The 18012-nt window shown below is 33.3% G+C and overlaps 1 protein-coding gene across 1 annotated transcript; it reads left to right on the top strand.

Moving 5' to 3' along the window:
• The first annotated feature begins 414 nt into the window (after window positions 1-414).
• Window positions 415-17796, top strand: LOC138309773 (C-type mannose receptor 2-like). The gene is made up of 8 exons (XM_069250984.1): window positions 415-823; window positions 7521-7648; window positions 7873-7963; window positions 8461-8682; window positions 8898-9052; window positions 11704-11794; window positions 13480-13738; window positions 14886-17796. The coding sequence occupies exons 1-7, from the start codon at window positions 457-459 to the stop codon at window positions 13716-13718; spliced, it is 1293 nt and encodes a 430-aa protein (XP_069107085.1). The 5' UTR covers window positions 415-456; the 3' UTR covers window positions 13719-13738; window positions 14886-17796.
• Window positions 17797-18012: the final 216 nt, after the last annotated feature.

The following is an 18012-nucleotide window of genomic DNA, read 5'->3' as shown; positions in this document are numbered from 1 at the left end:
ATTAAAATGCTATACCAGTAGAATTTTTGGAACTTCCATTCTTGATTCAGTGCCTTGAATTCCATAACGAATATAGGTTTTTTTTAGTTGATGTCAGCATGCAGTCAAATGTAAAGTCCTGCAGATTTAAAAAAAAATCTACCGCAACATAACAATGTTTATTGCAGATAATCAATAAACTTCATCATTTTTGGAAAGTACAAGCGAAGATTATGTTTTAACGTAATAAATATTTTTGTTTGTAAAAATAAATTTATATGTGCACCAGAATGCTCCGTGTATGCACATTTCGGAGCATGTAAGTTTATCATTTCCACTCCAAACAATATATGCCACTCAAATCGTTAACGAGGTGTTAGGTTTCTTGTAACGTGACAAACAGTTTTACTATCAAAACCATGTGGTGACTGGAAAGATTTTATTTCACGCGTCCATTGTAGGCCGAGTACTTTAACAATGGAATTGTATTATTTAGTTACAATTTTGGCAGTTTTATGCACGACTGAAATCGTTGCAGGGGGCGATGATTCCGTTGAAAAATATGAAGAGAAAAGTTTAGCGAGTGAAGTTGTTGGCCTGCTAAACGCAACCTACTTCAATATCAACGAGAAAGTGTGTGAATTACAAAGACGAGTCGACGCCATTGAAGGAGATTCACACTCCGGTCAGCAATGTGGATGTAATTCAACGGAAATCCAAGAATTCAAAAGAACAGTATCCACCGAAATAAATGACTTCTCTAAAATATTGTCCGGGTTTGAAAATTCATTACGTACAATGAAAAAAGAGCAGGAAGAATTACGTGCGATACTTGTCAGAAGAGGTAAAGTTGAATGTTTGTTATATACGTAATGTGTTATGGTTGTAAGGACTGTATTCAGAAGCTCAGTGAACCCCTCTGTGAACTCAAAGACACAAAATTGTTGCATCTTTGTCATCTTTGTCTTGACACCATGGTTAGATATTCCCTAATTGTGGCGTGTTTTGATTATAGGCAATTTAAATGTAGCAGCCCGTCTATCTAAAAAGTAAAATAGCAAACTAATTATTTTTAAAAGTATATTTAATTCAGTAACCCGTTAGTTGACGTACTGAAAAGTACACGATGTAAGTAAGTAGGTAAGTTAGTTAAGTTAAGAATGTAAGTAAGTTATTACTACGTGTTTAAGTAAATATTATACAATAATTGACTTTTTGTAGGTTAATACGAGGAATTGTTAAACCTGAGAAAGGTGATATTCCCCGAGGCCGAAGGCCTAGCGATTTATCACCTTTCAAAGGTTTAACAATTCCTCGTATTAACCTACAAAAAGTCAATAATTGTTTTGTTATATGAAATGATACAAGTGTTGCTATTTAAGATAGTTTTGAAGCAATGACAGCGCAATGACTAATTTGACAAAAAGTCAAGTAAATATTAGTTCACGTATCCTCAGTAGGTACTTTTAGTACTTCGATTATGCTTTTTCATTATATAATATTCGAATATACAGCTACATTTAATGTGTGTAAAATATCTTTCCTAATCCTCTACCACACTTTTGTCTGCCATGTTTGATTTGGCTTTTGCCCAATGATCGGCAATGCTCTTTATTGATTGGTCAAAAATGTAGAAGAGACCGGATCGGCAATGCTCTTTTTTGATTGATCAAAAATGTAGAAGAGACCGGGAATTCCCTGTGATTATTTACGACCAGGTTACCGGATTTGCAATGTCAACCTCTGAACATGTGTTCATCGGTCTCAGGTTGACATTGCATTTTGTCAAGACCTGTCTAGGCGGTCTAGACCAATCAGAAAATGGCAAAACTCACAGTCATATAACAAAAGTAAATATACAAATGCATGATAAATAAGTAAATTAGAATAAGTACTGTAAGTACTAAGAAATCGTAGGTTAGTAATCAACATGTACTGTAAATAAAAACAGATTAGTAAATAAGTATGTAAGAAATTGATAACGTAAAAATGTAAGTACACATTTAATTCAAAAAGTAATATTAAGTACTTTAAATAAGCTCTAAGCACGTACCGCAAATAAATCCGGAATTCCAATGTTGACTACTCCGTCTATCTAGAAAGTAAAATTGCAAACTGATTTTATGAAAAAAGGTGTATTGAATTTAGAAGCCCGTCAGTTTACGTAAAAGTAAATTACGTGTAAGTAAAATATAACACATAGCCCATATAATCATATGTTGCCCCGCGAACATACGTTATAGAAAACATGTGCGACATATAATATACAAACAAACTGTGCCTTGGCGCTAGATATTTCAACAATGTCTTATGCTTAACACAAATGTTTTAGATACCAGGGTTTGTTAGATTTATCAAACTAGTACCCTTACTGGCTGGCGACATATTATCGTGAAAAAATAGCGATTTTTCTCGTTTTTTTTCTAAATGTTGTATTTAAATTTAGATTTTTAGAGTTGTAAATAAGCTTTGGTCCACAACACTTTAAATAGATAAGCTTTAAGTGAATTTATATGATATTTTACAATAAACACAGCCCTTTGAAAAAAGTCGGTCAAATAGGTTTTCGTGTCATTTTACTGAACATATTATCGTGATTTTTTTTCCAAAAAATTATTAAAAATAGTTACGTGTGATGGAATAAATTAAATTTGGTATCAACATAAAGATAAACATTTGAACTATTTAAAATAATTAATTGATGTAAAAACTGCGTTGCAAAAGAGAGAAATCGTGCATTGTTTATGACATGTAAAATCGTTAGATTACGCTGACAGGGGAAATGAAGAGGTCGCCATTTACCGATCTATTTCTGGCAAAATGACAAATATTTCTCACATGTCTGTATAAATTATTAGTATTCTGAATAAATATTAAAGATATTTGAATGATTTCTGGTTGTGATTAATTCTGTAAACAATAAAATAACAAATCAAATCGGCATTGTTTTCTTGTCGTCTGGTCAAAAGCGCTTGAATGACCCCGATCAGCGTTCTTTTCTAAGATTGAATTACCTCCCTTACAACTTTCGTTTTTTGAACGCTGTTTTCTGTCATCAGAGGAAGCAGACGATATATAAATCGGGACTATTATCTTAGAATAAAGCCGATATCATGCATTCCCCCTGGCTAATGTTGTACTTGTGAGGTAAGATTTACTGAAATTTGGTATTTTTATGTTAAAAATCAAATTTTCTTCTAAATTTGAAAATATTGTTGGTAATTTTGGTAGGTGTCATCTTTCTAAACACAAAACCGTTTAAAAGTCGCATTCAGTGTAACCCGCCGATCAAAATCACGATAATATGTTCTTCACGATAATATGTCGCCAACCAGTAACTGACAGAATACACATCTCATTACTAGTACTAACATTAAATGACCGTAATAGTCTCCTGTCGGTGCAGCCATATCTAACAATAGTGTGTCTCCGTCTGTATGTCCGTCTGTCTTTCTGTCCGTCCGTCCGTCTGCCTCTGTGTGTCTGTCCGTATGTAAACGACAACTTGAGAAAGTATTGATAAATATACATTGGTAAACGTATCCGGTGACACAGCTTGAGATTGATTTTGGGTCAAAAGGTAAACTAAATAGGTAACTGTTACCAAAAATCAATTGTTTTGGCAAATGATTGTTTTCCAGATGATAAATTAACAAACCCATTAAATAATACTAAAGGTTCATGGAATAAGAAATTATTGCACTCGTTTAATATTGTTTATATTACATGGCCACTCATGTAAGATCCTCTATTATGTACATATATGAATTCAGATTATTTCTCTCATATCACGCTATGTTATATAGAGTTTGCCCATGTAAGATAGCTATGTAAGATAAATCCATCTAACATGGCATTTCACGCGCGCGGATTAATTTGTGTTACATGGAGACAACTGTTGAAGTATGCCATCTAGGCCTACCTGTTGCACAGGGGCGCGTAAATGCTGTTCCTATATATGATATTTTATCATGTGTGCATCGTATCCTATTATAATATGACGTACATGTATATCTGCTAGGCGTAATCATTAATGAATATTTTGCGTGCCCCTGTGTCACGTGTAAACCGGTTAGGCCTAAGTCCAAAAATGACCGACTATCATGTCCCGTACTGTAGCCTGCATGTTTCTGTTAACTTACTGACAACACACACAATCGCTAAATGATTATAAAACTCTAAATGAAACAAATTTATGATTTCAAACATGCTGTCGAACATGAAAACCACATGTTATTGTTAACTTACGGTAGCCTACCATCTGAAAAGTCCTTCGCTTCGCTTCTAAACAAGAATTACGTTTAAATACGTACAATCCTGTATCACAACAAAGGTCGGACACTCGTATCGAAATCATGTTCGCTGGATCCCATATGAACAACTGTGAAAAATGTTGATACAACAAAGAAAGCTTCAAAATCAAAACATCGTCTGATCATGGTGATCGAGAGCGACTCGGAGTAGCCTTGACCGCCAATTTATGAATGGAATTCCGCCTAAAGTCGTGACATCACGTATGACGCAGTGCTTTGACTGAAGTGACAAAACAGTAAAACATACCGCTATGTTTCTTCAAAATGACAACAATGTTGTAGTTAGAACTGAAATACATGTAACACACAAAATCAATCTTTTCTCCTTGATTGTTTTTGTTTTGGATATTGGCGCTATATATTTCGCGGATGTACGCAAACGTGTACGATGTGATCGGGTACAGGAAAAATCGGTCAGGCCACGAAATATTTTTCAGAGAATTATACATTCACCCTGATAAGATACAACAAAACTATCTTATTTTGTCCGCAAACTTTCAGTTTGCCAAAAGCGGGTATGCTTTTTAAGGATATCTTATTGTTTTAGCATAAAATTATGTGATAAAAAAAATCAGAAAAAATGAAGTAAAATGAAGGACCGGCAGGTATTTTAACGGAAATTTGGTAATGATATGAGAGAAAAAGACTCATTCAATATATACACATGGAGGATAGGGGTATTCCACCCTTGCGGTCAGAAAATGCAGTAAAACCATCGGCAAGCCACGGGTTTTACCACATTTTCTGACCCCTCGGGTGGAATACCCCTATTCTCCATGTGTACATATGAAAGAGTCTTAAAATCCCATTCGGGATCGCGTTCTGGTTCAATTTATACTCCATGTACGTTCAAATTCATTTTCTTCTGTTGAAAAGAAAAGTTTAGCGAGTGAAGTTGTTGACCTTCTAAACGCTACTTACTTCAACATCAACGAGAAAGTATGTGAATTACAAAGACTTCAAATGTCAATGTTATTAAAGATAGATTGATTTGTTTCCAGATGATAATTGAAGAAACTCTTAAAATATTTGAATATGTCACACGGCTAAAGACTGGCAAATTGAATTATTGATCTTAATTAATATATATCATATTAAAGAGCCTCTTATGAAAGATTCTCTTTTTTTCACTTTCATAACCGCTTTCGTAGAGGTTCTGGCAATATATCCCATTTGGTATCGCATTCTAGTGACTTTAACATATACTCCATGTAAGTTCAAATGCATTTTCTCCTCTAAAGCATCGATTACATTGCGTTACAAAAGGCATATTCATATTTGTTAATGAAATATACTTAATTCTTTATTGTTTACCCATTTATAATGATATTTACTAATCTTATTGACTACAAATTGATTTTTCAAGCAAAAAAATGTCAAATTGTTGACATAAACTTTACGAGTATTGGGTTTGCACCATATATTTGGCATGTTATCAATCTTGTCCACACTTTTAAATCATTTTAAAAACAAGCCATATGCATTATCTTATAGCAGATGTTTAAAAAAAAAAAAAAAAAAAAATGAAATCCGGGAAAATAGCATCTCAAAGGCTGAAATGTAGCCAGAGAGGATTTTCCAAAAAAAAGCAAATTTGTTTTTGGTGACTGTAAATTCAAAATTGACCATAGTTACCGTAATAAAACAACAATTAGTGATAGAATTTTGTAAACTAACAGATAGTCTATAAAATTAGTGCATTTCTATTACTGCATTTTCCGTAACAGTACAAAAAAGCCTAACAACTAGATATGTTCTTGGGTTAAACAAATTGTGTCTTTCAGAAATCGAAAAATAATTAGATAGAAATATACATATATTTTCGTTTGTAACTCAAACTCAAAATATTCAAATTAAGATTATCCTCCCCTCTTAGGTAGATAAAAACTATTTAAAATTGAATTTATGTAGATTAAAGAGCGAAACAGTAATACACTTGATTTTCAAAAAATCAGTTTAAACTAAAAAGAATACCAACATCACAAAGGCCACAGTCTTAACTTTGACCAATCAGGGCCCTTTATTTTGTTACCATGACAACAAGTATTTCAAAACTGTTACTACCGTGTTCGGCATACCTCATAACCCATATTTACAAAGTTTCACTTATATCTAAAAATATCATCAACCAATATAAATATAAATTTCAACCAATCAGAGTCGCTCATTTTGTTACCATGGAAACCAAGCATGTCGAAAGTGTTCCTATGTTATTCAGCATACTCCGCGACCCCTATATACCAATTTTCACTTAAATCTGACAAGATCTAAATTTTAACCAATCAGGGGCCTCCATTTTGTTAGAATGGCAACCAATCTTTTTGAAAGTGATACCATGATATTAAGCATACCTCATAACCCCTTTGTACCAATTTTCACTTCAATCTGACATTATCTAAATTTTAGAAAATCACAGGCCTCCATTTTGTTACCATGGCAACCAATATTTTCGAAACTGTTACCATTATATTTATAATTCAAAGTTATTACTATACACTAATTATCACTTAGATTGGACTCTGGAATCTTAAACTGGGAATGTTTAGCTAGGTATATTAACAAAACGTTTTGTTGCTACCTGCAATCGCTATATCTAAATCACCCAAAAACTGTTTTCACGGATTTTAATTTTGAAATTAATTTACACATAAACAGAGAATATCTTGAGATCTTTTTAACGCAGGACAAAATTCGTTTTCCATTTTTTCCAAAAGGGTGAAATGAGATGAAAAAGAGCAATATTTCGTTTTCCATTTTTTCCAAAAGTGTTAACGTTTTGCTAAAATAATTATTTAAAACAAAATTTTCATTCAAAATCTGAAAAAAATGACTCAGACATAAAGTATACGATCTACTCAAATGATTTATGAATAAAAAATGTAGAATTTTTAACAAAGAATTATCTCTTTTGACACATTTGTGAAGGTAGTTTTATTGAAAATGAACACGAAGGTTTCAGGTCCTTTGGCCCTTTTTAAAACCACAAAAGGAAAAAGAAGTCATGTTTTAAAGGGGTAATTAGTAGTACTTCCGATATGCAAAGTTTAAAGAAAATTGGGCAGTGGGCAGTTTATATGGGATTTTTAACATTAGCTTGAATATCACATTTGGTTGGTTATCAGGACATAACCTTTATTGTTGTCAGACACTCTGAGTCAAAATACGGATCTGTATTTCAATCAAATTGCATTTATGTCATATATCATTGATGTAGGATTATCTATCCAGTTACAGGGAGTACTACCACTGCCACCACGCCAGCTCCGGAGTGTGAAGAAGGTTGGATCTTATCACCGGGAGGGAAGTGTTACTATGTCTCCACCACCTCGGAGAAGACGGAATGGGCCACAGCTATCGTATGTCATATTGATATATCAAATTATCAACGTGTTGATGGTACACTTTATTATCATACATATAGGATCTTATTTATAGATTTTATCAAGCGAGTGAAAGAAGCCATTATTTTGACAAGCTTCGAGCAGTCACTTTTTTCTTTCTGTCCAGAGCAAAATATGAAATGAATGTTGTGTGATACATTAATAAGAAAAGTAAAATCTACATTTTGTTTTTATTTCAGAGACGATGCTCTTCAATGGGGTCAAAACTAGTGGAATTCCGAACAAATGAAGAGGCGCAATTTGTCATGCGGAATCTGCCGCCGCGTGTCAGTACGTATTTTATAATATTTAAATATTATGAGCAATGGCGAATGGTGAAAAAATAAATGAGAATGGGAGTGAGATAATTTCTTAAGATCATTAATAAAAAAACATGCTTAAACTTAGCCATTCAAAAATGCCAAAATTTCACGTCACATTTTCTTGAGCAAGAGTAAACGTATGTCTCGGATTGTTACATAATCCAAAGACCAAGTATTCCTCGCACTATCAATAACAACTGCCTAGACTATTTAATCATCTGTTTACTATTATGTAGAATATAGTTCAGTTACTCCGTGAACTATGACGTAAACAAAACCAATGTTTTCGTTTGTGAATCACTTTGCTACGCGGATTCACACGGTTTGCAAACAAAATTTCATTCATACCTCGATGATGTTACAAAATAATGACATCAATGCTTAAATAACTACCTGATTCACACACTGACAATGACATTTGCTAATAGTTTACATTACGTATGTAGGTCATTATAACTCTTTCAGCCACACGTGACCTTATATACATCGGGCGTAAGAGGAATGATGCGGACGTGTGGGTATTTCTCAGTGACGATGAATCGGTACTTACGTCAGAAAGGACATGGGGTAGTGGGGATCCAGACGGGGGAGACGAGAGGTGTGGATGTACCAGAAGGTCTGACGATTTCCTGATGATGGACTGTCTCTGTACTGGGTTTGACCTTTTCTACATCTGCGAAACCTTGCGTAAGTCACCAACGTGAAACTTTATTGTTATATCATTGTTATTCTCTTGTGTAAAGACAATCATTCCGACTTTGCATATTACAGATTTATATCCTTTGTGCAGAGGTATTTATATAGACGTCATTACATTGTGAACGAAACTCACGTCGTTGTCGCCTTACAAATGTGACGTTATACACGCAACATATGACGTCACAATCAATACCTTCCCACAGGGGCAGATAATGCAACAGAACTTTCACCAACAACAACAATACCAGCAACAACGACTTCCAAATCACGTGACTGTAAGGACGGATGGATTGAATCGCCAGAAAAATGTTACTATGTCTCGACGAGATCCGAAAGAACTGAGTGGGCTACAGCTGTAGTAAGTTTTACTTCCTTTTACCAGCATTTTCCTTGTTTTGTAAAATAGGCCCCGTTCACCGTTATTTTCAGTAAAGGACGTCTTGTTCAACAACAGACGGAAATATGTTTGTTTATAGAATAAACTCCTCGATTCACACCTAAATCAAACAAAAGCTTAAAAATAAGCGTAAATTTCAAATGGTTTTTAACATATAGAAGAACTGCCATTCGTTTACCTTCATATCAGATGCATGACACGAGGTTTATTTTTTTCATTTTTGTGAACCGTTGGCGAGCAAAAAAATGAAAAACTCGAAACAAGTATCAGTAGTCTAATATGAATGGAAACAAATGATAGATTTTATTTATTATATGAATTATACAAGCTAACCGATACTTACATTATATATATCATTGGCTTCTTAGGTAAAATATGTGTTCTCGTTTAAATATCACATACAGTGTATATAACAATAATGACAATAAAAAGCTAACCTAATTTTATAATAGATACGTATAATTCATTTTTCACAAAAAAAAATAATGCGGGCAGCCACTTGAAATATCATGATACACACATGCATATCAAAAGGTCTCCAATACTTTTAAATGACATACGTATCAAATTACTAGTAAACGTTTCTGTCATAAGTTGCGTGCCCTGTGTTTTGGCTGAGGTGACCATGATTGCATTTTACGGATTCGGAATAGCAGTTGAAACTGCTTGTTTTACACATGTTCATAGAAATTTAACTATCAAAAACAGATATATCTAGATTTAATATCCCATGAAAAGTTACATAATATAAGACCTCGATCGAGAGCATCGTGGGTAGCGTTAGGCCAAGGACGTCTCCTTGTAGGCGGTGTATGGGATTTGCAAATTATTTAGCCTAGATGAAATAAATGGTTATTCTAGGTACTGGTGTATGTAAATAATGAATGTACTTGCAATATTTCCAACGTTGGAATTTTTATTTTGCTATAATTAATATCGATGCCGCCACCGTTTGTGCGATGAGATGAGGAGTTGTTGCCGAGTCATCTTGGTTTTCACTGTCGACACCAAAATAAAACTTGTATTGTAAGATAGTGAACGTGTATTATGTTTATCCTGCAATTTTTTCATTATATATACAAAAGATGGTATTCAAAACGAAAGCAAATTGCCTGTTATTTACACGACTTCGCTCAAAGCGAAGTGCATCTTTGACGACCAAGAAAAGATGCATTCACTAAACGGAATGTGTGTGTACTCCTTTTTACTACCTTGGGAAATATGTAAGCGACGTCATTCCGATGATTGTGACGTCATTGTTTGGCGGGACTGACCGCCGTTTCAGTCACTCCTACTAAAAGTGACGTCACTGGAATGTTCGGTATCAAGTCATTAAATTTAGAAATTGAATCAAACGAAAGAAATTAAACATTTATTTACTTTATTTATTTATCGTAATATTTTCCTATTACAACTATTATAGGAATTTCTTATTATCCGGTATCGAGTTCTGTGCCCGACTTATGTCGATATCAGTGCTGAAAGTGCATTGTTTCTTGATATTGTTCCGCTTGTTTTGTTGACTTTAAATTCGTAAAATGAACTTAACCCGCGAAGGGCGTCAGAACGCTTGTTTTCAACGGGAATAAACACCATAGTGATAAAGACCTTTCAAGTATGGCAACAGTGAATAATTGCATCAGGGATATAGGGACACAAAAAGTCGATTTTCTCCAAAAGTAAGTAAATTACACTGCATTAATTTTGCTGGAACACTTAAAAAGTCGTTCTGATTTTAGAACAATTGGAATTATGAAGATATCTCTTACAGTATTTTTATTATTATTATTATATATAATGTACGTTAATTAGCCTTTATTTCTTCCTCTTTGGAGTTTACCACTAACAATCGATCGGTTGCGGTTCGGACCGTATCACTAAAAACCCTAAAAACTAAATGTTGGTTAAGTACCAATGCGCCGTAATAAATAGTGCTACAAACAGCCTGTTTATTTAAAATATTAATCTAGTTTTATCATAATCTTCATTGTCAATTTTACATGTAAATGATTTATAAAGATATTGAGCAAATTTTCTGCAATGGAAAATCTTTAAATCTATCAATTTTGTAGAGCATAAACGACTACACAAGCGACATTTAAATTTATATTTTGATGTTTTTGTGACGTCACTGATTGACGTGAAAACACATTCTACAACATTCATTCATGTTTGCCGTTATGCTGGGGGTTGTTTTTACACCGCTAAGTTTTACTTTACTTTTACCGTTTGATTTAGGAGATTTTAAAGATGTTTTCATCGATTATCATGCTCAAATAAAAGTTAAAGTACGAAGTAAATCAGGATTGTTTCCCTCGCGTAGAAATACGTACCATTCATCGGAATCAGTCATTTACAATGCAGAGAAGTTATATTAAACGCGTATAAAAATATTTTTTGAAATGGTTTGATAAATAGAAAAGCCATAGTATAAATCCTTATAAGCATGTTGTCATAATATGAAAAAAATATCTTTTGGTATTCTGATTTTCGTTTTACAATGATAATTTCTCAAGCGATATGAAAATGTTGAAAAAGAAATAACATTGAGCGTAGAGTATGTAGCTACAGCTTTACCTTTGCTTAAAAATGATGGCTACAAATTATTTCAGAGGCGTTGCGAGTTCATGGAAGCCGATTTGGTTGAAATCAAAACAGACGAGGAGGCACAATTCATCAAGCGAAAGCTACCGAGTCATGTTCGTAAGTTATCTCTGATTTCATTGTGTCTCATTTTCGTTTAAATCTTAAGCGTTATCTCCTAAACATTCAACGAAGACTAATAGGAACTTTTCTTACTTTGATAATAGGATGGAGATTTAAGTTTGTTTAACCAGAAACTTGCCGACGGTAGAAATTTCCCTGTCCTGCTCCCTAAGTAGGAAAATATGTTTATATAATTAATTTTTCTTTGTTTTCATACCAAATCTGACTTTCTGATTGGCCAATATTTTTTTGCATACGACTATGAAAAAAAAATCCGAGAATGCCGCGAAACTCGGACGTTATCGTGACGTCATAATAGAGACATTGACGTTGCGTATTGATTCGGAAAAAGAATCCCTTGAAAAACCACTATAATGTTACATTAAAAATACTTCGATTTATCAAATAGAGTATGAAACTAATTATAAGTATTGATGTCACTATTTTTTAATTTTATTGGGTTATGAAAAAAATGTTTGCAATCTTTTGTGAGAATCCGCTACGCCGAATCACACAGTTTGCAAACAATTTTTTTTTCATACCCCGATAAAATTAAAAAATAGTGACATCAATGCTGAAGTAATTTCCACCAAAACTTAAACACTAAAAACATGCGATTTCAAAACACAGAGACACATACTTATTCAATAAACTGATTTTTACTTCTCAAACACTTACATAAACTCGTTGTTATGTGACAAACAAGAATCTAATTCATGTTGAAATATAAAAAGTCTAAGAAACATAACACATGTTGGAACAAAACTATTTAAATAAATGTTTTCACTTTGTAAACATCAACAAAGTATGTGAAGACAGGTTGACTTACGACTGCGATGATCATTAGGTCAAAGTATAGAACGCGCGTGAAATACGAGGTCGAGGTCAAAGGTGGGAAAGAAAAAATCCGCCCACGCTCATATTATTAGTACGTTTTATTTTTATTTATTTGCAGTCTTTGTATATGTATAATCTTATATTTTTTACATACTAAATATCAATTATAATTATAAATTAATAAAGTGACGTAGTCGGATATGTTTTCATCTAAAAATAAATTGCACCTAAATCATAAAAGTAAGAACTACTAAAGTGCTACATTCTGTGTAAAGCATTATAAAGCATTAAATGTATTTGTCTGACCATTACAATAACTTACATAGCTTAATTCATCAAATCATATAATCTCAATATATCACCGAAGAAAAACTAACTGTCAACTGTTTCGCCCAGTTATCAGTAATCGTGTTATGGTACATTAATGTTGTTGGTCAGGTGATGCTGCTTAAACGTCCGATTAGCAGCAATAATGACATTTAAAGGTTGCCTCCCGTGTATGTAAACTGTTGCGCAAAATTAAAAGGCAGTGTTTTGGGAAACAATGGGTCGGTTCTTAATATTTCACATGAAATGAACATCCATTAGTTTATATCTAAGTTATATATAACACAAAAATCGTAGTGTAGATAAACCGCGAATTGGTTTATGAGACTACAATGATATTATCGTGTTATATTTCCATAACATAACAATATATTCAAATTGGCCCTTATGATTCAATCTACTATAGATAATCTCTTCATAATTCACCGAGAGTGTTTTATTTATGTGAAATAAAGATTGAATTATTTTATTGTGTTTGGCAGTGACGAATTTCTACAACTCTTTCATTTTTTTTCCAGTCTCAAGTGACTCTGTGTATACTGGCCGTGAAATGAGAGGATCAAACATTTGGTACTTTCTCAGCAATAGTGAGTTGGTTAATACTTCAGTCAGATCCTGGGCTCCTGGAGAACCGGACAACTCTGATAGTCAGAAATGCGGATGTGCTAGGTCCAGCGACAACTTCATGATGCAGGACTGTTTGTGCACTGGGTTTTACCTCTACTACATCTGTGAGATCAGGCGTTTGGAGCCCTAGACGACTTCAAACCTATTTGTGTAAGGATATTGATGTGTACAAGAGGTGTATGAGGGACTGCAGTGTGAGTGTTGGAGAGTATGCCTTTAATAATGAATTTGTTCATGTACATATTGTAAATAAATGTATATATTGTTCTCCGTACTCATTGTAGTGATTTCACAAAAATGCAGCACCACTATACTCGGTATACGCTTACAAGTTTTGGTGGCAGCGGTGGGATGAATGTGATGTTACAGCTGTGTGTGAAGTTTTGTCTGTGGTATGTCTGAGTGAAACCCTGAGTGAGGTTGTTGCTATGACTTTCTTTCAATTAGTGTAAGGTAGCGAACCGGATTATCCGAACAACAAATATGTGGATGTACTAAGACCGGGGGAGGTTTCAGGATACACGATTGTGTGTGTTCTGGATTTAATCTAGAACTGATGAATTAAAAATGTTTGCAATTTTACATACATATCAGTAATATTCATAAAATGACTTATTCGGGTATATCTCCATCTAGATATAAATTGCACATAAACCATAAAGGCAAGAACTATTAAAGTGCATGTGATCTCTGTAAAGCACATAATGCATTAAAATATACATTTTTCTGTGCATTAAAATTAATTCATCAAACCATGAAAAACGTTTGGTTGACAGTAATTGTAAATGTGCATTTACAAGTTGCCTCCCCTGTATGCAAAATGTAGCGTGACAAGCTTGAACATGAGTTTTGTAAAACAATGCTTGCAAAATTAAAGACTTCTTAGACTCGGTTCTTATTATCACACATGAAATGAACCTTGATTAATATATATCTATGTTAAATATAAAAAAATCGTTGTGTACCCTAAATAAAACCGCGAAGTATACTCCTCCTATTGTCATACTCTATATCCGTAGGTATTTGAATGCATTCAAATTAATCGTCATAATTCAACCTACTATAGATTATCTCTCCATAATTAAAAATTCACCGAGAGCTTTTCTTTTATGAAATAATAACGTCGTTTTTCAACCAATCAGAAGCGACGTTACAAACGCCAATGAAATTTTCTTTTTAATGACCGATTAAGCAAATTGTTAGCAAATGAAAATGCCCGTTACAAGCAAGATTGAATGATTTCATTGTATTTGATAGTGACGATTGTTTTCTACAGTTCTTTTGGATTTTTTTTCAGGCTCAAGTAACTTAGTGTATACTGGCCGTGAAATGAAGGTACCATACGTTTGGTACTTTCTCAGCAATAGGCAACTGGTTGATACTTCAGTGAGATCCTGGGCTTCTGGGGAACCGGACAACTCTGATAGTCAGACATGCGGATAAGTCATGGGACAACTTCATGATGCACGACTGTTTGTGTACTGGGTTTAACCTCTACTACATCTGTGAGATCAGACGTTGGGAGTCTTAGACGACTTCAAACCTCTGTGACGTCACTGGGACCAAAATAAAACTTGAATATTTGATTTCTGTATAATGTAAACAAATTGTCTTTGATGTGCAACTTACTTGGGCGAATTTCGCGATTCAAGTTATTTGGCGAATTGTTAACTATTTCATTTATATCAATATGAACTTATATCAAAATTAAAATCTGCCTATGTTAATGTCGGCAAACTAGTTTTGAGATGGAAATCGCGTCATTTAATAGCCGCGAAAAAAGATCGGTTTTTAATACTTAAAATAGTGTTATAAAGTATGTGAAGTTCAAGATCTTATTATGAAAAAAACCACTGTATATTCGACTTCGGCTAAACGAGAGTCAACTGTACGTTTACGACTTCCAAATAAAGATTCAATACTTATCCTTTCACTGAATTACGCGAAACAATAGAACAGATCTATTTGATTGTGTACGATCTGACCAAAAATATCATTGGCCATGACTGGACGTTTATAGCTACGATAAAGCTATTTTATAGATGGTCTGTATGTATGTCATTTCATGTATTTAGTAACTGGTAGCATTAATCCATCCATACAATCACTTTTATTAAATCTGCAAAAATCTTAAAAAGTTGTGCTATTTAAGTTTTTCAGTATCAGACCCCATCGAGTTTCTGTCGAGACACTTGAACTCGAATTCAACAATCTGCATCGAGTAAAACCTGAGTCAAACAGAAAACCTTCACATCCCGACTACCTGTAACATTTAATCCCACACGTTCCTTGGTTGGAAGCGTCCGTATCCTCGATAACATAGCACACATCGCTTGCAGATCCTCGTCTTGTCTATCGTTTTGTAGATATATTACAGTACGTAGTGTAAACTATTTAGTTATAGTAACGCTAAAATGGACATAAAGTATCTTAATCAAATTAGTAATAATTTCATATTATGTGCGACGTAATTTTCTTTCTCACGAATCAAGTAGAGCTTTTAAAATTCAAAACAAAAATTTTCCAACATTTTGAGAATTACAACACTTACAACGCAACGGTTATACTTTAACAAACTTATATATCAAGTGCTGAAAATAAGGTTTGACAGTATTGCTAAAAACACCATATTTATGTCTACAATGCAGTAAAATAAGTGCACATAGTCAAATCAAGAAGCCAAATGGTGCTCTACAATTTCATGTAACATTTTACAGCGACATTAGAGTAATTATTAAGTGACTTCTGCAGATGTGTCTGTAACAAACATTAAGAATCAAGAACCAGAAATATTGCAGGGGAAAATACGTTTTGTCGACAATGATTATAAAGCATCATACATGCTTGTCCATTCCTTTGAATGATTTTCACAGCTTAATCCATCAAAATGTATGGTATTCAAATAGATTACTGAAGAAAAAACACGTCATTTCTTTCGCCCAGTTATGACACATATAACCTTAAGAGTTTTATATATATTTGTGAACCATAGCTAATAATGATTTTAAATATAAAATTATAGGAACAAGACTATTCGACAGTGTATAGTAATTCTATTTAGCACATCGATTTGGTTTCTCGAAAATTCTCTCTTTCCCTTCAAGTTGATTTTTAATGGCTTTATCATATAATCTTCCTGATATCCAGTGATTTTTCCAGCGTAATATTTTTGCATATATCACTATTGTAATATGACCTGGACCGGTTTTTATTGATGAAATAAGATGACATCAGGAAAATGACGTGCCGTCAGGATTTTAATGACGACAAGACAAAATGGCGGCCTCCACTGAACTTTTGCAATACATTTTGAGATGGGATTCTTCTAAATGTAGGCTGTTATAGTTATGAGATTAAAAATGTATCTTTAATTTTATTTTTATTTCATATGAAATTTTTCAAACACGTCTCGAAGTTTTAAATCCAAACTTTTTAGACTCGTTTAAAAAATATCATATGAAACGAACTCTCGTTTCAGATCTTTGAAATGTGCCATGCGTGTAGTTATGATAAACGTGCATAAACCATGCCATATAATTTTAGATCGCAAAATTTGCGAAGCGCAAACTCACCTATTTGAACTTTCTGTGAGTAAGATATCGCCTCCATTGCTTTATAAGTTGGTTAATAGTTATCAAAACAGACTGTACTCAAATTATACATCAAAGAGGAGAGAAATGTGATAATTAATATTTACTGAATCTTATACAGATTACACAACTAATTTATTACTGATTTTGGTCACAAGCAAGAAAGACAAATATAACATTAAAGCAAAAAAAAAAAAAAAAAAAAATGTAAACCGACGGTATTTCTTGATAGTTTACTACGCCAGGATCCAGAAACCGGAAACGCTCATAACTGTATAATTAACAGACTCGTGATAGGGATAACAATAGGGAAAATATGAGGGTTAAGTATATAGTATATTATATGCCTGAGAGTATGTGATTTATGTTGTAAAATTGTATTGTAAAGAAATTATCATTTTCTCTTGTCTTATATAAAATCTAATTACCTCTCACTACGAGAGGATGAAAACAACAGATTAGGTGGGGCGCATCTTATCAGCCATATATTTGTTTGAAACCTTCGTGTAGTTGAGTGGTATCTTTAGATGAGTACAATAGTGATATGTCATGTTATATTAAAACAAGTTTTTTTTAAAAATGTATATAAAATATGTATGGTTGTTTGTTGAATAAATCTCCCCCTATGTGAGGAGTTGTAATGTAATGCAACATCATGATTTTTTTTAATAAAATATGATTTTGAACCTAAAAATTATTTCTTAACTTAAGCCTTACTGTAACATTTCTTTTATTTTAGTTAAATATGTATTTTGAATATAATATCGGGTCAATCGTAATTGTAACCATTCTTTGTCCACACAGAATAGATTGTGATACCTTATACAGGTATAA

Source organism: Argopecten irradians, chromosome 15 (genome assembly GCF_041381155.1).
Source record: "Argopecten irradians isolate NY chromosome 15, Ai_NY, whole genome shotgun sequence".
In the NCBI taxonomy this organism is placed as follows: domain Eukaryota; kingdom Metazoa; phylum Mollusca; class Bivalvia; order Pectinida; family Pectinidae; genus Argopecten; species Argopecten irradians.
Note: the sequence above shows the minus strand (reverse complement) of the source record. Positions and strands in the feature narration are given on the sequence as shown.